Source organism: Salvelinus alpinus, chromosome 20, assembly GCF_045679555.1.
Source record: "Salvelinus alpinus chromosome 20, SLU_Salpinus.1, whole genome shotgun sequence".
NCBI classification, from domain to species: Eukaryota; Metazoa; Chordata; class Actinopteri; order Salmoniformes; family Salmonidae; genus Salvelinus; species Salvelinus alpinus.
In genome coordinates, this window is record NC_092105.1 from 15,011,955 (window position 1) to 15,026,907 (window position 14,953).

General features: G+C 43.2%; 1 protein-coding gene across 2 annotated transcripts; it reads right to left on the reverse strand.

The window, feature by feature from the left end:
* Positions 1–5,882: 5,882 nt before the first annotated feature.
* On the reverse strand, positions 5,883–14,471 carry LOC139547206 (otospiralin-like). Of its 2 annotated transcripts, XM_071356292.1 has the most exons (5): positions 14,390–14,471; positions 9,371–9,506; positions 7,443–7,520; positions 7,207–7,245; positions 5,883–6,939 (listed from the first exon to the last, which is right to left on the reverse strand). In XM_071356292.1, exons 2-5 carry the CDS (start codon positions 9,504–9,506, stop codon positions 6,737–6,739), a joined length of 456 nt encoding a protein of 151 aa, XP_071212393.1. In that variant the 5' UTR covers positions 14,390–14,471; the 3' UTR covers positions 5,883–6,736. The 2 variants fall into 2 exon arrangements, with proteins under 2 accessions (XP_071212393.1, XP_071212392.1); XM_071356291.1 differs by lacking the exon at positions 14,390–14,471 and having other exon boundaries at positions 9,371–9,654.
* Between the last annotated feature and the right edge of the window lie 482 nt (positions 14,472–14,953).

The following is a 14,953-nucleotide window of genomic DNA, read 5'->3' on the forward strand; positions in this document are numbered from 1 at the left end:
CTCTCCTCTGATAAATATCTTATTGCCCTCTCCTTCTCTCTCCTCTGATAAATATCTTATTGCCCTCTCCTTCTCTCTCCTCTGATAAATATCTTATTGCCCTCTCCTTCTCTCTCCTCTGATAAATATCTTATTGCCCTCTCCTTCTCTCTCCTCTGATAAATATCTTATTGCCCTCTCCTTCTCTCTCCTCTGATAAATATCTTATTGCCCTCTCCTTCTCTCTCCTCTGATAAATATCTTATTGCCCTCTCCTTCTCTCTCCTCTGATAAATATCTTATTGCCCTCTCCTTCTCTCTCCTCTGATAAATATCTTATTGCCCTCTCCTTCTCTCTCCTCTGATAAATATCTTATTGCCCTCTCCTTCTCTCTCCTCTGATAAATATCTTATTGCCCTCTCCTTCTCTCTCCTCTGATAAATATCTTATTGCCCTCTCCTTCTCTCTCCTCTGATAAATATCTTATTGCCCTCTCCTTCTCTCTCCTCTGATAAATATCTTATTGCCCTCTCCTTCTCTCTCCTCTGATAAATATCTTATTGCCCTCTCCTTCTCTCTCCTCTGATAAATATCTTATTGCCCTCTCCTTCTCTCTCCTCTGATAAATATCTTATTGCCCTCTCCTTCTCTCTCCTCTGATAAATATCTTATTGCCCTCTCCTTCTCTCTCCTCTGATAAATATCTTATTGCCCTCTCCTTCTCTCTCCTCTGATAAATATCTTATTGCCCTCTCCTTCTCTCTCCTCTGATAAATATCTTATTGCCCTCTCCTTCTCTCTCCTCTGATAAATATCTTATTGCCCTCTCCTTCTCTCTCCTCTGATAAATATCTTATTGCCCTCTCCTTCTCTCTCCTCTGATAAATATCTTATTGCCCTCTCCTTCTCTCTCCTCTGATAAATATCTTATTGCCCTCTCCTTCTCTCTCCTCTGATAAATATCTTATTGCCCTCTCCTTCTCTCTCCTCTGATAAATATCTTATTGCCCTCTCCTTCTCTCTCCTCTGATAAATATCTTATTGCCCTCTCCTTCTCTCTCCTCTGATAAATATCTTATTGCCCTCTCCTTCTCGCTCCTCTGATAAATATCTTATTGCCCTCTCCTTCTCTCTCCTCTGATAAATATCTTATTGCCCTCTCCTTCTCTCTCCTCTGATAAATATCTTATTGCCCTCTCCTTCTCTCTCCTCTGATAAATATCTTATTGCCCTCTCCTTCTCTCTCCTCTGATAAATATCTTATTGCCCTCTCCTTCTCTCTCCTCTGATAAATATCTTATTGCCCTCTCCTTCTCTCTCCTCTGATAAATATCTTATTGCCCTCTCCTTCTCTCTCCTCTGATAAATATCTTATTGCCCTCTCCTTCTCTCTCCTCTGATAAATATCTTATTGCCCTCTCCTTCTCTCTCCTCTGATAAATATCTTATTGCCCTCTCCTTCTCTCTCCTCTGATAAATATCTTATTGCCCTCTCCTTCTCTCTCCTCTGATAAATATCTTATTGCCCTCTCCTTCTCTCTCCTCTGATAAATATCTTATTGCCCTCTCCTTCTCTCTCCTCTGATAAATATCTTATTGCCCTCTCCTTCTCTCTCCTCTGATAAATATCTTATTGCCCTCTCCTTCTCTCTCCTCTGATAAATATCTTATTGCCCTCTCCTTCTCTCTCCTCTGATAAATATTTTATTGCCCTCTCCTTCTCTCTCCTCTGATAAATATCTTATTGCCCTCTCCTTCTCTCTCCTCTGATAAATATCTTATTGCCCTCTCCTTCTCTCTCCTCTGATAAATATCTTATTGCCCTCTCCTTCTCTCTCCTCTGATAAATATCTTATTGCCCTCTCCTTCTCTCTCCTCTGATAAATATCTTATTGCCCTCTCCTTCTCTCTCCTCTGATAAATATCTTATTGCCCTCTCCTTCTCTCTCCTCTGATAAATATCTTATTGCCCTCTCCTTCTCTCTCCTCTGATAAATATCTTATTGCCCTCTCCTTCTCTCTCCTCTGATAAATATCTTATTGCCCTCTCCTTCTCTCTCCTCTGATAAATATCTTATTGCCCTCTCCTTCTCTCTCCTCTGATAAATATCTTATTGCCCTCTCCTTCTCTCTCCTCTGATAAATATCTTATTGCCCTCTCCTTCTCTCTCCTCTGATAAATATCTTATTGCCCTCTCCTTCTCTCTCCTCTGATAAATATCTTATTGCCCTCTCCTTCTCTCTCCTCTGATAAATATTTTTCCATCCCCGTCTCTGTTCTTCTCATTAGACATGCACGCACGCACACACACACGCACACACACACCTTCACAAAAACATTTTCCACCAGAATAGAGGCATCCAATGTGAAGACCCGTGCATATCGCTCTCATCTCTCCTATGAAATAACTTCTTTCATTCTTACATCTTTCCCAACTTTTCAAGGTGTAAACAGTACAGGGCAAGATCACAGCCACTGACTGCTAATTAATCCATGTGTCCCAGTCAACCAAGGTAACTGATACTGTTTCACTCAGTCAGAGACACCAAGCACAGCAGATGCAAACACACACTAGACTGTCTGCTACCACTGTCTAGCTGAAGGGTTAACCCCAATCACCCCAATGGTGGAACAAACTCCCCCACGACGCCAGGTCAGCGGAGTCAATCACCACCTTCCGGAAACACCTGAAACCCCACCTCTTTAAGGAATACCTAGGATAGGATAAAGTAATCCTTCTAACCCCCCCCCCCCCCCACCCCCCCCACCCCCTTAAAATAGTTAGATGCACTATTGTAAAGTGGTTGTTCCACTGGATATCATAAGGTGAATGCACCAACTTGTAAGTCGCTCTGGATAAGAGCGTCTGCTAAATGACTTAAATGTAAATGTAAATGTTAATGTTAATGACCTGTTTAGAAGTGAGATTCAGAAGCCACGTTTATACCTGGTGCTAACATACGTCCTTTGTCCTGATTGTGTCCACATCCTGATTGTGCCCACATTTGTAGATCAGTGGTCACCAACCGGTCGATCGTGATTGACCGGTCAATCTCCAAGGCATTTCTAGTTGATCACTGAACATTTCTGTAAAAAACCCAACGATAAAGCCTTGTGTTCCTATTTTTTTTATTCATCTTGCGCAGTTGGCTGTAGGTGCACCCGATTTAGCTGCCCTTCGCGCCAGGTAGGCGAAGTGTTCCAATTTCAAACCATTTCATGTTTCTGAAGGTACAAATTCTGCCTTCCCTGCAAGCCTGGAGAGCAAATCAAGTGCACTATTGGCCTACTGCTGGCCAATCGGATGGCTCAGATTACCTTGTCTGCAGTAAAGTATCAGGCATAAAAGAAAGCTACAGCAAAGTTGAGATTTCTAAACTTTTTAAACCATGACTAGAGAGAGACTGTCAACGATTACAGCAAAGAGTGACTATTTTTATGAGTTTAAGTTCTTAACCAGCATTGTCATATTTAAATGTGCGTTCTTTGTACTTCCACTCACGCTACAACCAGCACTGCAGCTGTAATGAATGAGTAGGAACGTGTATCGATAGGGCTTGTATTGTTATTATTAGCAGCTTGTGTCCTTTTTAATATTGAGGAATAATTATTTCACTTTCTGTTCATAAAAGTAACAACATGAACTTGTGCATGAGGCAGAAAAGTGCGACTGGAGTTTCAACAGCTGGAAGACGGTGTCCCTTTTTGGTCAGTGTCAGTGGAGGAACGGTAGAGTAGAGGGACGTTGAGAGGTGGACCCTCAGTCTGCTGCTCTCTCCCTCTGCTGAGACTGTCAGTGTCAGTGGAAGAAACGGTAGAGTAGAGGGACGTTGAGAGGTGGACCCTCAGTCTGCTGCTCTCTCTCTCCTCTGAGACTGTCAGTGTCAGTGGAGGAACGGTAGAGTAGAGGGACGTTGAGAGGTGGACCCTCAGTCTGCTGCTCTCTCTCTCCTCTGAGACTGTCAGTGTCAGTGGAGGAACGGTAGAGTAGAGGGACGTTGAGAGGTGGACCCTCAGTCTGCTGCTCTCTCTCTCCTCTGAGACTGTCAGTGTCAGTGGAGGAACGGTAGAGTAGAGGGACGTTGAGAGGTGGACCCTCAGTCTGCTGCTCTCTCTCTCCTCTGAGACTGTCAGTGTCAGTGGAGGAACGGTAGAGTAGAGGGACGTTGAGAGGTGGACCCTCAGTCTGCTGCTCTCTCCCTCTGCTGAGACTGTCAGTGTCAGTGGAGGAACGGTAGAGTAGAGGGACGTTGAGAGGTGGACCCTCAGTCTGCTGCTCTCTCTCTCCTTTGAGACTGACCATCAGCCCAGTAAAATAAAAATAAAAACATATTATTTAAATCTATTCTCCACTCAGCTGAGCCTCACAAGTAATACAAAAACAACTGATCTATTACCGGTGTGATCATATAACCCAAATGTAATTGGTCCAAACAACAACGCATTGAGTTTTCATGCAAAGCCAATAAGCGGTGATAAAATATTGGGCCTATAGTTTATTGCACAAACTTCATTGCCAGTACTGTTTTTAATAATAGCTTAAATGTTGCAAAGGATGATTACATTTTTTAAGTCATGTTAAATCTGAACGGTAGATCCCGGCTTGCATTTTGACTCAGAAAGTGATCCTGACTCAGAAAAGGTTGGTGACCACTGATGTACATGATCAAAAAACGCATTGTGATTGGATTGTGATCCGATTTTCCTGCCCACCTCCGGACGTAGTCAGGCACGCATTGTGTCTGGATATCTCACAAGTGTAAACGGATCTGGACAGTGAAACCATTTAACTCATAATTATCCTATTCTAATATCATTGAAAATACATTTTATTTTGAAAGAATATTCGTCAAATAATTTACATACAGGGAGGGACCAGGAAATCTGGTCACAATGTGGACACAGTGGACATGAGGGCTTGTCAACGTGTGTGTATTTTGGAGAAGCAAACAGCAGCTCCTTGTCTTGCCCAAGCTGGACAGGGACACAGAAAACTGGCACAGGGCTAAAGCAGAAAAGTGCTAGAGTATGAAGGAGGGAGAAGGTGGGGGAGGAGACAGAGAGACGAGAGACAAAGCAAGAGGGATAGATAGGGAGAGAGAAAATATAGGGACTCATAGAAAGTGAGAAAAAGAGACTGTAAGCAAGAGAGGGAATAGACAGAGGGCAGAGAGGGAGGAAGAAATGTCAGAGAGGAGAAATGGATGACCCAGGAGACTTCAGACTCATGTTACAGTCTTTGTCGTTTCTTCTTCAGTAGCGGCTTAAGTGCCACCGCCTCTCTTTACAACACTGAGCCAGACATAAACCCATCACACACTCTGCCTGACTGAAGCCTACAGTAGCTGCATTCCTTCACCAGGCACTCCTTGTTCCCCCACACACACAAACTCACAGCAATCAGTCCACAAAAGAAGGATGTGCAATCAGAGGTTTTAGACCATTCCCCCTGCTGTTCTGTTTCTTTCTGCTGGCTTACCGACCTCCTTCGTAGCAGCCCCCTTACCATGCAGATCAACCTGGTCTCATAGAATAGATGTAACATAGTAAATGTAAATCCGGCACACTCAAATTAGCGTGATATGTTATGTTTGGTATGGTTACATAAGACAGATGGTTACTTAAGGCAAAAACAAAAGTAGGGTGATTGGTTGGGGTGGATGGGTTGGCGTATAACGTGAATGTCTAGCAACCAAAAAGTTTAACCCTGACACCTAACCCTTAGCCTAGCTAACGTTGCCACCTAGCTAGTATTCATAACATACCATAAGTTTAGCAAATTTGTAACATATCATACGAAATGGGTGATGGACATCCACAAATGAATACATACTATACAAAACGTAGCATATAATACTAAATGGAGTGTCTCGGATTTACGTACAGAATATTACGAAATGCTCTGAGACCAGGTTGTGCAGATAGAAGGCTCCAGGAGGTTTTCTACAGCTCCAGTAGAACAGCAAAGCGTGGGGGATTTCTGGACACAGCAGCTTACGCTCCAGGAGAAGGAACATTCTGGTCCGTAAGTACACTGCACCATGAAATGAGATTCAGTGTTGTGGCAGATGAGCAAAGAGCAGAGAGGATTCTTGCTGTGGTACCGTATCACAAGAGCGTTGAGAACTAATCTTCTGATGAGGAGCTCTGTTGTATATTATGAACGGAGGTCGAATAGGGCCCCTTCCAATAACACTCACTGAGCACTTCACTTCTTTACTTGAACTACTGATCTATCTAATGGAGCCCTGGTCAAAGGCTGGCCAAAGGTAGGATAAAGGTGGCAGATTTCCAACAAGTTTTATTTCAGTTTTCCGTTCCTCTCAGAAGCTACAGATGTCTCGTAGAGCGACGACAGCACCTGTCCCCCCCCTTCTGTCCACCACCATTGCTCTCTGTCCAAATCAATCAACACTGTGCTGTGTCTTAATCAAAATTGTTGATCAAAGCCACGCAAGATCAGTTTTTACATCAAAAAGTCAGGTTTCTGATGCAAGAATCTGAATGTTAGAGAATCAAACTGTTCAAAGATAATAACTTTGCAAGCTTTCCTGCTTTGACTAGATGACAAAGAAAAGCGCAATAAGCCATCAATTTGTTTAAAGGAGATTTATAGCATCAACTGTGTGTGCATGCATGCATGCCTGACTGCTACTAAATATGTTCAGGGTATAGTTTGATCAATGCAACAGTCAGACAATAGTTAAAAGGCAGTGATTTTAAAACTTCTCCAAAGATTTCATTTGACCCCAACTTTATTCCGGTACCCCCTTAGATTCTTCTGTGTCTTGGTCGGGGCTGTCGTAACCTAGGTAACTGGCAATAGGGAAGTGGGCCCAGTAGGTTCTGGCCAGGTCCTGGATCCGATCGTAACCAGCCTGGGCAGTCAGCTCCTGCAACCAGCCTGTGAAGTCTGACGACCACAGGGCCCAGTTGGGCATTTCACGTTTTTCCCTGCCTAGGGGCAAAATCAATCAATCAATAATTTATTTTTAACCTTTATTTAATTAGGCAAGTCAGTTAAGAACAAATTCCTATTTTCAATGACGGCCTAAGAACAGTGGGTTATAACTGCCTTGTTCAGGGGCAGAACGACAGATTTTTACCTTGTTAGCTCGGGGATTCAATCTTGCAACCTTTCGGTTACTAGTCCAAAGCTCTAACCACTAGGCTACCCTGCCGCCCTATAATAAAACATATTCATCCATCCTTCTTTCTGGCTCACCTTTGCCTTCCTTTGTGGCAGTCTCCGTCTCTTCTGCTCCTGGATAAGACACAGTGAAGGGAAACGGAAAGAGTCAGACCAAAGTCAAAGTTTAGTATGGGTGCATTTACACAGCAAGCCCAATTCTGGTCTTTTGACCGATCAGATCCTTTGTCAATAACTGGGCAAAAGATCAGAACTGGGTTGCCTGTGAAAAACACAGCCTATGAGTGGTATACTCAAAGGTGTTCACCTACCTGTGAAACTGAGGAATCCCAGGAGTATGAAGCAGACCAACATTGAGACACGCAGACGATGCATGCTGTCAGACAAGGCTATCAGAGATGGACAGAGGGACACAGAAACACTATTCAGTGGAACTGAATAGGCAGAGAGGCCAGGAGACACAGAAAAAACACATGCAGGCAGATACAGTAGCAAGAAAAAATGCTCAGTGTACCTTGAACTATAAAATACTCATTTCCTCAAACCACCCAGAGAAAATAGAAACTGGAAGAAAGGCAGAAATAAATACAAAGGGAAAATATCTGTCTATTGTGCTTCCAATGTTGTTACCAAGTCAACAAGTGCTCGAGGGCTGGATTCAGTCTGTAGCCAGAAGATCCACGTTGTGGCGCATTTAAATGGAAAGGTAGTTACCCATTGAGCCGACATATGCAGCGTTTACCGTGAATGCGGTCCCTCGAACGCGGGAACATTGCCTTCAGGAATGGCCTTTCCCTCTTTATTCAGATTACAACCTCTCGCTTTTGGTTATTTGAAAATGAAATCTCCAAAATATCGCTGTTTTTAAAACAAGCCATAGAAAATTGGTTGCGATTTCAGTTTAATCCACCAGAAAAGAAAGAACAAATATTACAACAAATATTATGGTTAAACTCAAATATACTAATTGATTTTAAAAAACATTTTTTTTTGGAGAGAAAAACAAACAAATTATATTTTCTTTGTAAATGATATCATAAATAAGACTGGTGGAGTTATATCACACATGCAGCTAACAAAGATATATGGAAGTGTCTGCTCTACCCAAAATTACAACCAACTGATTTCAGCATTACCACAAAAATAGAAGAAGCAATTGGAAGGCTGAGAAAGTAAAGAACTTGCCTGTCGGCCATGCATTAAAGGCCAAAATTGGTTAAAGAAAATTGTGATAAATAAAAAAGTATACCAATTTAATTTAAGGACCAAAAATTGACAGGTGTGACATACAGGTTGGAAAATAGTTGGGAAGAGATTTTCGATGTACCAAATCCATGGAACATGGTTTATGAACTGATACAAATGACCAATAGGATGTCATATATATGGGGGACACAACCATCCCAGCTCTGCAGATTTTGCTGCGAAGAGTCTCATTAGATCATTTATTTTGGTACTGTCCATATGTAGCTGTTTTTGGTCGCAGGTTCAGGAATGGCTGAAGAATTGCAACATTTACCTGGAGTTAACTCTGCAAATAGCACTGCTGGGTGATCGGAAAAGTCAGAGTCAATCGATCAATAATATAATAATACTCTTAGTAAAAATGCTCATCTTCAATTTACAATTTGTAGAAACTATGAGAATAGAAAGGTTCAGAACTTTTGTGAAACATCACAGCACAGTTGAAAAATATATGGATGGTCTTTAGCGATAGATGGGAGGGGTTAAGGGTAGCAGAAGGATGGGACTAAAAACAAACAAAAAACTAATGTAAAATGCACTGTGTCTGTAAAATGTAAAATGTATATAGTGTGTATAAGCTGGAAGTAAAAGCCTAAGTGTTGTTGTCCATTAGTTTACTCCAATTAGGGGAGGGGACAATAATAAAGGAAAATATATTTCAAAACAATATATATATTTAAAATAACATATATATTTATAAAAAATATATATGGGGGATTATAAAAGATGCAGACAATCACATTCATAGAAGCCACAATCTATTTGCAATATTAAAGCTGATCCATCCCCTAAATTTTTTTTTTTTTTAATTATACAAACATGCAGTATCCGCAAACGCAGGAACATTGCCTTTAAATCTAAATTGAGCTACAGTGTAGATCTTCCACGCTACGGATTGAATCTAAGCCCTAGTCTAGAGTACACTACCTAACCAACCAATGTAGAGAAGAAAAAATGATACTAGAAATATTCAATATCAGGAAGAAAACCTTACCTGATTGAGATGACTGAGCCAAGGACTTTGCCCGTATTTGACCACAGTAAACTACAGCTACCTTCTCCTCTTTGATTGTACTGTAGTCTGTACCCGTTGAACGGTCCCTGTCCTGTGCTCTGGGGTTTCTGTCCATCTTCAGGTGAGGAGGAGACAGAAGAAGGGCAGACATATTTGTTTTTCACACTTCCTCTCTGTATGTCTGACCTCCACCACAACATACTTCACTGGATCTCTCTCACACACCTTACACACCCGCACACACAGTGATCTGTGATACAAACTCTTTACTACCTGACTCTAGGCATAATGCTGACAACACTGAATTTGTAACGTTAGTTAGGTAGACTACAGCATCAACCATGCATTACTATAAATGCTGTCCAAGCTGCGGTTTAGCGTCAAGGAAATCTATCGTGAAGAATAAACATTTGGCACTGAGCATCAAATACAGTGTACCACCTCAGGGTTAAACATATCTGTTTCGAAAGAACAGGAAGGGAGATGAAGAGAGGGAGAAAAATGGGATCAAAATATAGACAGGCGGAAAAGGCAGCCAGGGGGGAAATAGAGACATACATGATAGTGAGAGAGACAGAGAGAGACAGAGAGAGAGCTGTGAGAGACAGAGAGAGACAGAGAGAGACAGAGAGAGACAGAGAGAGAGAGAGAGACAGAGAGAGAGAGAGAGAGACAGAGAGAGAGCTGTGAGAGACAGAGAGAGACAGAGAGAGACAGAGAGAGACAGACAGAGAGAGACAGAGAGAGAGCTGTGAGAGACAGAGAGAGAGAGAGAGAGAGAGAGAGAGAGAGAGAGAGAGAGAGAGAGAGAGAGAGAGAGCTGTGAGAGACAGAGAGAGACAGAGAGAGACAGAGAGAGACAGAGAGAGACAGAGAGAGACAGAGAGAGACAGAGAGAGAGAGAGAGAGACAGAGAGAGAGCTGTGAGAGATCGGTACACAGCCAGTCCAGAACTCTTCACACTTTGTATCCAGACAGCAGCCGGCTGCAGTATTTTAATATTTAACAGATTTATTGTGGGAAAAGAGAAAGAGCCCACAGAGTGGATGAGACACAGAGACCAGACAGACAAACAGAGACTGGCACGGGTCATGAGAGAGCATCCTGTAATTTCTCTCTTCCATCTGTTATTCTCTTTGGGGGAGGCTAGCACCAGGATGTAAGCCTGAGACTGAGACTGAGCTACTGTTCTGATGTTTAGACCAAGGTTGGGTAAACTTCCCCTGCCAGGGCTGGTGGGTTGCTGCCTTTTACTCCAGCCAAGCAGTACTAATCAAGCAGTACTAATCAATCAGTACTAATCAATCAGTACTAATCAAGTCTTCATTCAAGGCTTTGAGTGCTTGGCTGGTGTTTAAATTGGTGTTTAATAACCATTCAATGTTTAATTGAATTGTTTTTCCAGGCTTTGAGACACATCATAAGAGGTGTGTGTGTTTGTGAGAAAGTAGATAGAGAGAGAAAAAGAGAGCGAGAGTGTGTACTGTATGTGTGTAAAAGAGAGAGAGTGTGTACTGTATGTGTGTGTAAAAGAGAGAGTGTGTACTGTACGTATGTGTAAAAGAGATGGGGAGTGTGTGTGTGTGTGTGTGTGTGTGTGTGTGTGTGTGTGTGTGTGTGTGTGTGTGTGTGTGTGTGTGTGTGTGTGTGTGTGTGTGTGTGTGTGTGTGTGTGTGTGTGTGTGTGTGTGTGTTAGTGTAAAATGCTTTTTCATCATTGAGAGGGGAGTGGAATTATGTACAGAGACGGAGAAAGCCTTCTATATGAACAGTGTCCTCTCACTGATAACTTCACACACACAATGATCTGACACCTTCACAAACACAATGAGATGAAACAGCCTGGTCTCATAGACTAGACATAATTAGATGTACCTAGGCAAATTAGAGTGATATGTTATGTTTGGTTACATAAGACAGATGGTTACTTAAGGCCAAAACAAAAGTAGAGTGGTTTTTCGGGGTGGATGGATGTGCATTTAACGCGAATGTCTAGCAACCCAAAGGTTGTGTCTTCAAATCAGATCACGGACAACTATAGCATTTTAGCTAATTAGCAACTTGCAACTACTTAGCATGTTAGCTAACCCTTCCCCTAACCTTAACCCCCTAGCCAAGCTAACGTTAGCCAGCTAGCTCATTTTAGCCAACTAGCTAGAAATCGTAACATATCATACTACATGTAGCAAATTCAAAACATATAGTACGTTTTTCAAATTCATAACATATTGTACGCTTTGAAATTCGTAACATATAATACAAATTGTAAATCGTAGCATATCATACGAGATGGGTGATGGACATCCACAAATGAATACATACAAAACGTAATATATCATGCTAATGGCTACAGGACTGTTTTGCTAGCACAGACTGGAATATGTTCCGGGATTCCTCCGATGGCATTGAGGAGTACACCACATCAGTCATTGGCTTCATCAATCAGTGCATCAATGACGTCGTCCCCAGAGTGACCGTACGTACATACCCCAACCAGAAAACATGGATTACAGGCAGCATCCGCACTGAGATAAAGGCTAGAGCTGCCGCTTTCAACGAGCGGGACTATAACCCGGAAGCTTATCAAAAATCCCACTATGCCCTCCGACGAACAATCAAATAGGCAAAGCTTCAATACAGGACTAAGATTGAATCGTACTACACCGGCTCTGACGCTCGTCGGATGTGGCAGGGCTTGCAAACCATTACAGACTACAAAGGGAAGCACAGCCAAGAGCTGCCCAGTGACACAAGCCTACCAGACGAGCTAAACTACTGATGCTCGCTTCGAAGCAAATAACACTGCAACCTGCATGAGAGCACCAGCTGTCCCGGAAGACTGTGTGATCACTCTCTCCGTAGCCAATGTGAGTAAGACCTTTAAACGGGTCAACATTCACAAGGCCGCAGGGCCAGACGGATTACCAGGACGCGCACTGCGGGCATGTCCTGACCAACTGGCAAGTGTCTTCACTGACATTTTCAACCTCTCCCTGTCCAAGTCTGTAATACCAACATGTTTTAAGCAGACCACCATAGTGGCTGTGCCCAAGAACACTAAGGTAACCTGCCTAAATGACTACTGACCCGTAGCACTCACGTCTGTAGCCATGAAGTGCTTTTAAAGGCTGGTCATGGCTCACATCAACACCATCCTCCCAGAAACCCTAGACCCACTCCAATTTGCATACCACCCCAACAGATCCACAGATGATGTAATCTCTAGTGAAGAGGGCACGACAACACCTATTCCCCCTCAGGAGACTGAAAAGATTTGGCATGGGTCCTCAGATCCTCAAAAGATTCTACAGCTGCAACATCGAGAGCATCCTGACTGGTTGCATCACTGCCTGGTATGGCAACTGCTCGGCCTCCGACCGCAAGGCACTAGAGGGTAGTGCGAATGGCCCAGTACATCACTGGGGCCAAGCTTCCTGCCATCCAGGACCTCTATTCCAGACGGTGTCAGAGGAAGGCCCTAAAAATTGTCCAAGACTCCAGCCACCCTAGTCATAGACTGTTCTCTCTGCTACAGAACAATACAAAATGCTCTGAGAGCAGGTTGCAGCGATGAAGCAGCAGAATGACAAGATGGAGGAGGAGAGAAGAGTTGTGAGTTCAGAGAGCAGTGGATCAGACCAGCGATCAATCAGCAATTTGAGGGAGTTTATTCAATCAACCACTGCACAACAATATGTACAGTACACACCAGAGGAGGCTGCTGAGAGGACGGCGGCTCTTAATAATGGCTGGAACAGAACGAATGGAATGGCATCAAACACATGGAAACGACGTCACTCATTCTACTCCAGCCATTACCACTAGCCTGTCAGGGCCCGTATGGTTTGTGTGTGTCTAGCCCACTCCTCCTCACCTAATCTAACGTAGCAGGTGTAAAAAGATGCCTGAGTGGAGCTTCCACATCCGGTTTTCAGCGTAAAAGGAAGCTAGGTTGAAGATAGCTGTATCCTTGAAAACCAAATGAATCCGGTTGTTGGTATCTCTGCTAAGGGTGCTCCTCACCAGACAGACACGGTGTGATGTTTTGCCACTGGTCAATCAAAAGGCTGAAGGATTTACTCAATGTAATGTGAAGAATGAATGGCTTGGCCAAACAGTGTGTCTGGCCAAGCCATTCCCTGAGATAAAGCTGGAAGGACTAACACCCTCCCTTACTCAGCAGAGACCCTGCTCCACACTGCAGCAAAAACACTAGACTGCCCATTCCTCTCTGCATCATAGTCACACACATCTCCACCTCTCACAGTAAACCACGTCTGTCATTAACTCCATTAGACTCCTCTGTATACATCAATGATGTCGCTCTTGCTGCTGGTGAGTCTCTGATCCACCTCTACGCAGACGACACCATTCTGTATAATTCTGGCCCTTCTTTGGACACTGTGTTAACAACCCTCCAGGCGAGCTTCAATGCCATACAACTCTCCTTCCGTGCCCTCCAATTGCTCTTAAATACAAGTAAAACTAAATGCATGCTCTTCAACCGATCGCTGCCTGCACCTGCCCGCCTGTCCAACATCACTACTCTGGACGGCTCTGACTTAGAATATGTGGACAACTACAAATACCTAAGTGTCTGGTTAGACTGTAAACTCTCCTTCCAGACTCACAACAAACATCTCCAAACCTAAGTTAAATCTAGAATTGGCTTCCTATTCCGCAACAAAGCATCCTTCACTCATGCTGCCAAACATACCATTGTAAAACTGACCATCCTACCAATCCTCGACTTCGGTGATGTCATTTACAAAATAGCCTCCAATACCCTACTCAATAAATTGGATGCAGTCTATCACAGTGCCATCCGTTTTGTCACCAAAGCCCCATATACTACCCACCACTGCGACCTGTAACATCTCGTTGGCTGGCCCTCGCTTCATACTCGTCACCAAACCCACTGGCTCCAGGTCATCTACAAGACCCTGCTAGGTAAAGTCCCCCCTTATCTCAGCTCGTGGGTCACCATAGCAGCACCCACCTGTAGCACGCGCTCCAGCAGGTATATCTCTCTGGTCACCCCCAAAACCAATTCTTCCTTTGGCCGCCTCTCCTTCCAGTCCTCTGCTGCCAATGACTGGAACGAACTACAAAAATCTCTGAAACTGGAAACACTTATCTCCCTCACTAGCTTTAAGCACCAGCTGTCAGAGCAACTCATAGATTACTGTACCTGTACATAGCCCATCTATAATTTAGCCCAAACAACTACCTCTTTCCCTACTGTATTTATTTATTTTGCTCCTTTGCACCCCATTATTTCTAACTCTACTTTGCACATTCTTCCACTGCAAATCTACCATTCCAGTGTTTTACTTGCTATATTGTATTTACTTTGCCACCATAGCCTTTTTTTTTTGCCTTCACCTCCCTTATCTCACCTCACTTGCTCACATTGTATATAGACTTATTTTTCTACTGTATTATTGACTGTATGTTTGTTTTACTCCATGTGTAACTCTGTGTTGTTGTATGTGTCGAACTGCTTTGCTTTATCTTGGCCAGGTCGCAATTGTAAATGAGAACGTGTTCTCAACTTGCCTAC

What these genes read in the sequence shown, in the direction of transcription:
- LOC139547206 (XM_071356291.1), bottom strand. Translation starts at nt 9,542, where the DNA reads ATGTCTGCCCTTCTTCTGTCTCCTCCTCACCTGAAGATGGACAGAAAC. An exon ending in GGGATTCCTCAGTTTCACAG is followed by an intron (nt 7,246 to 7,442) that starts GTAGGTGAACAC and finishes TGTCTTATCCAG; the next exon opens with GAGCAGAAGAGACGGAGACT. An exon ending in TGCCACAAAGGAAGGCAAAG is followed by an intron (nt 6,940 to 7,206) that starts GTGAGCCAGAAA and finishes TTTTGCCCCTAG; the next exon opens with GCAGGGAAAAACGTGAAATG.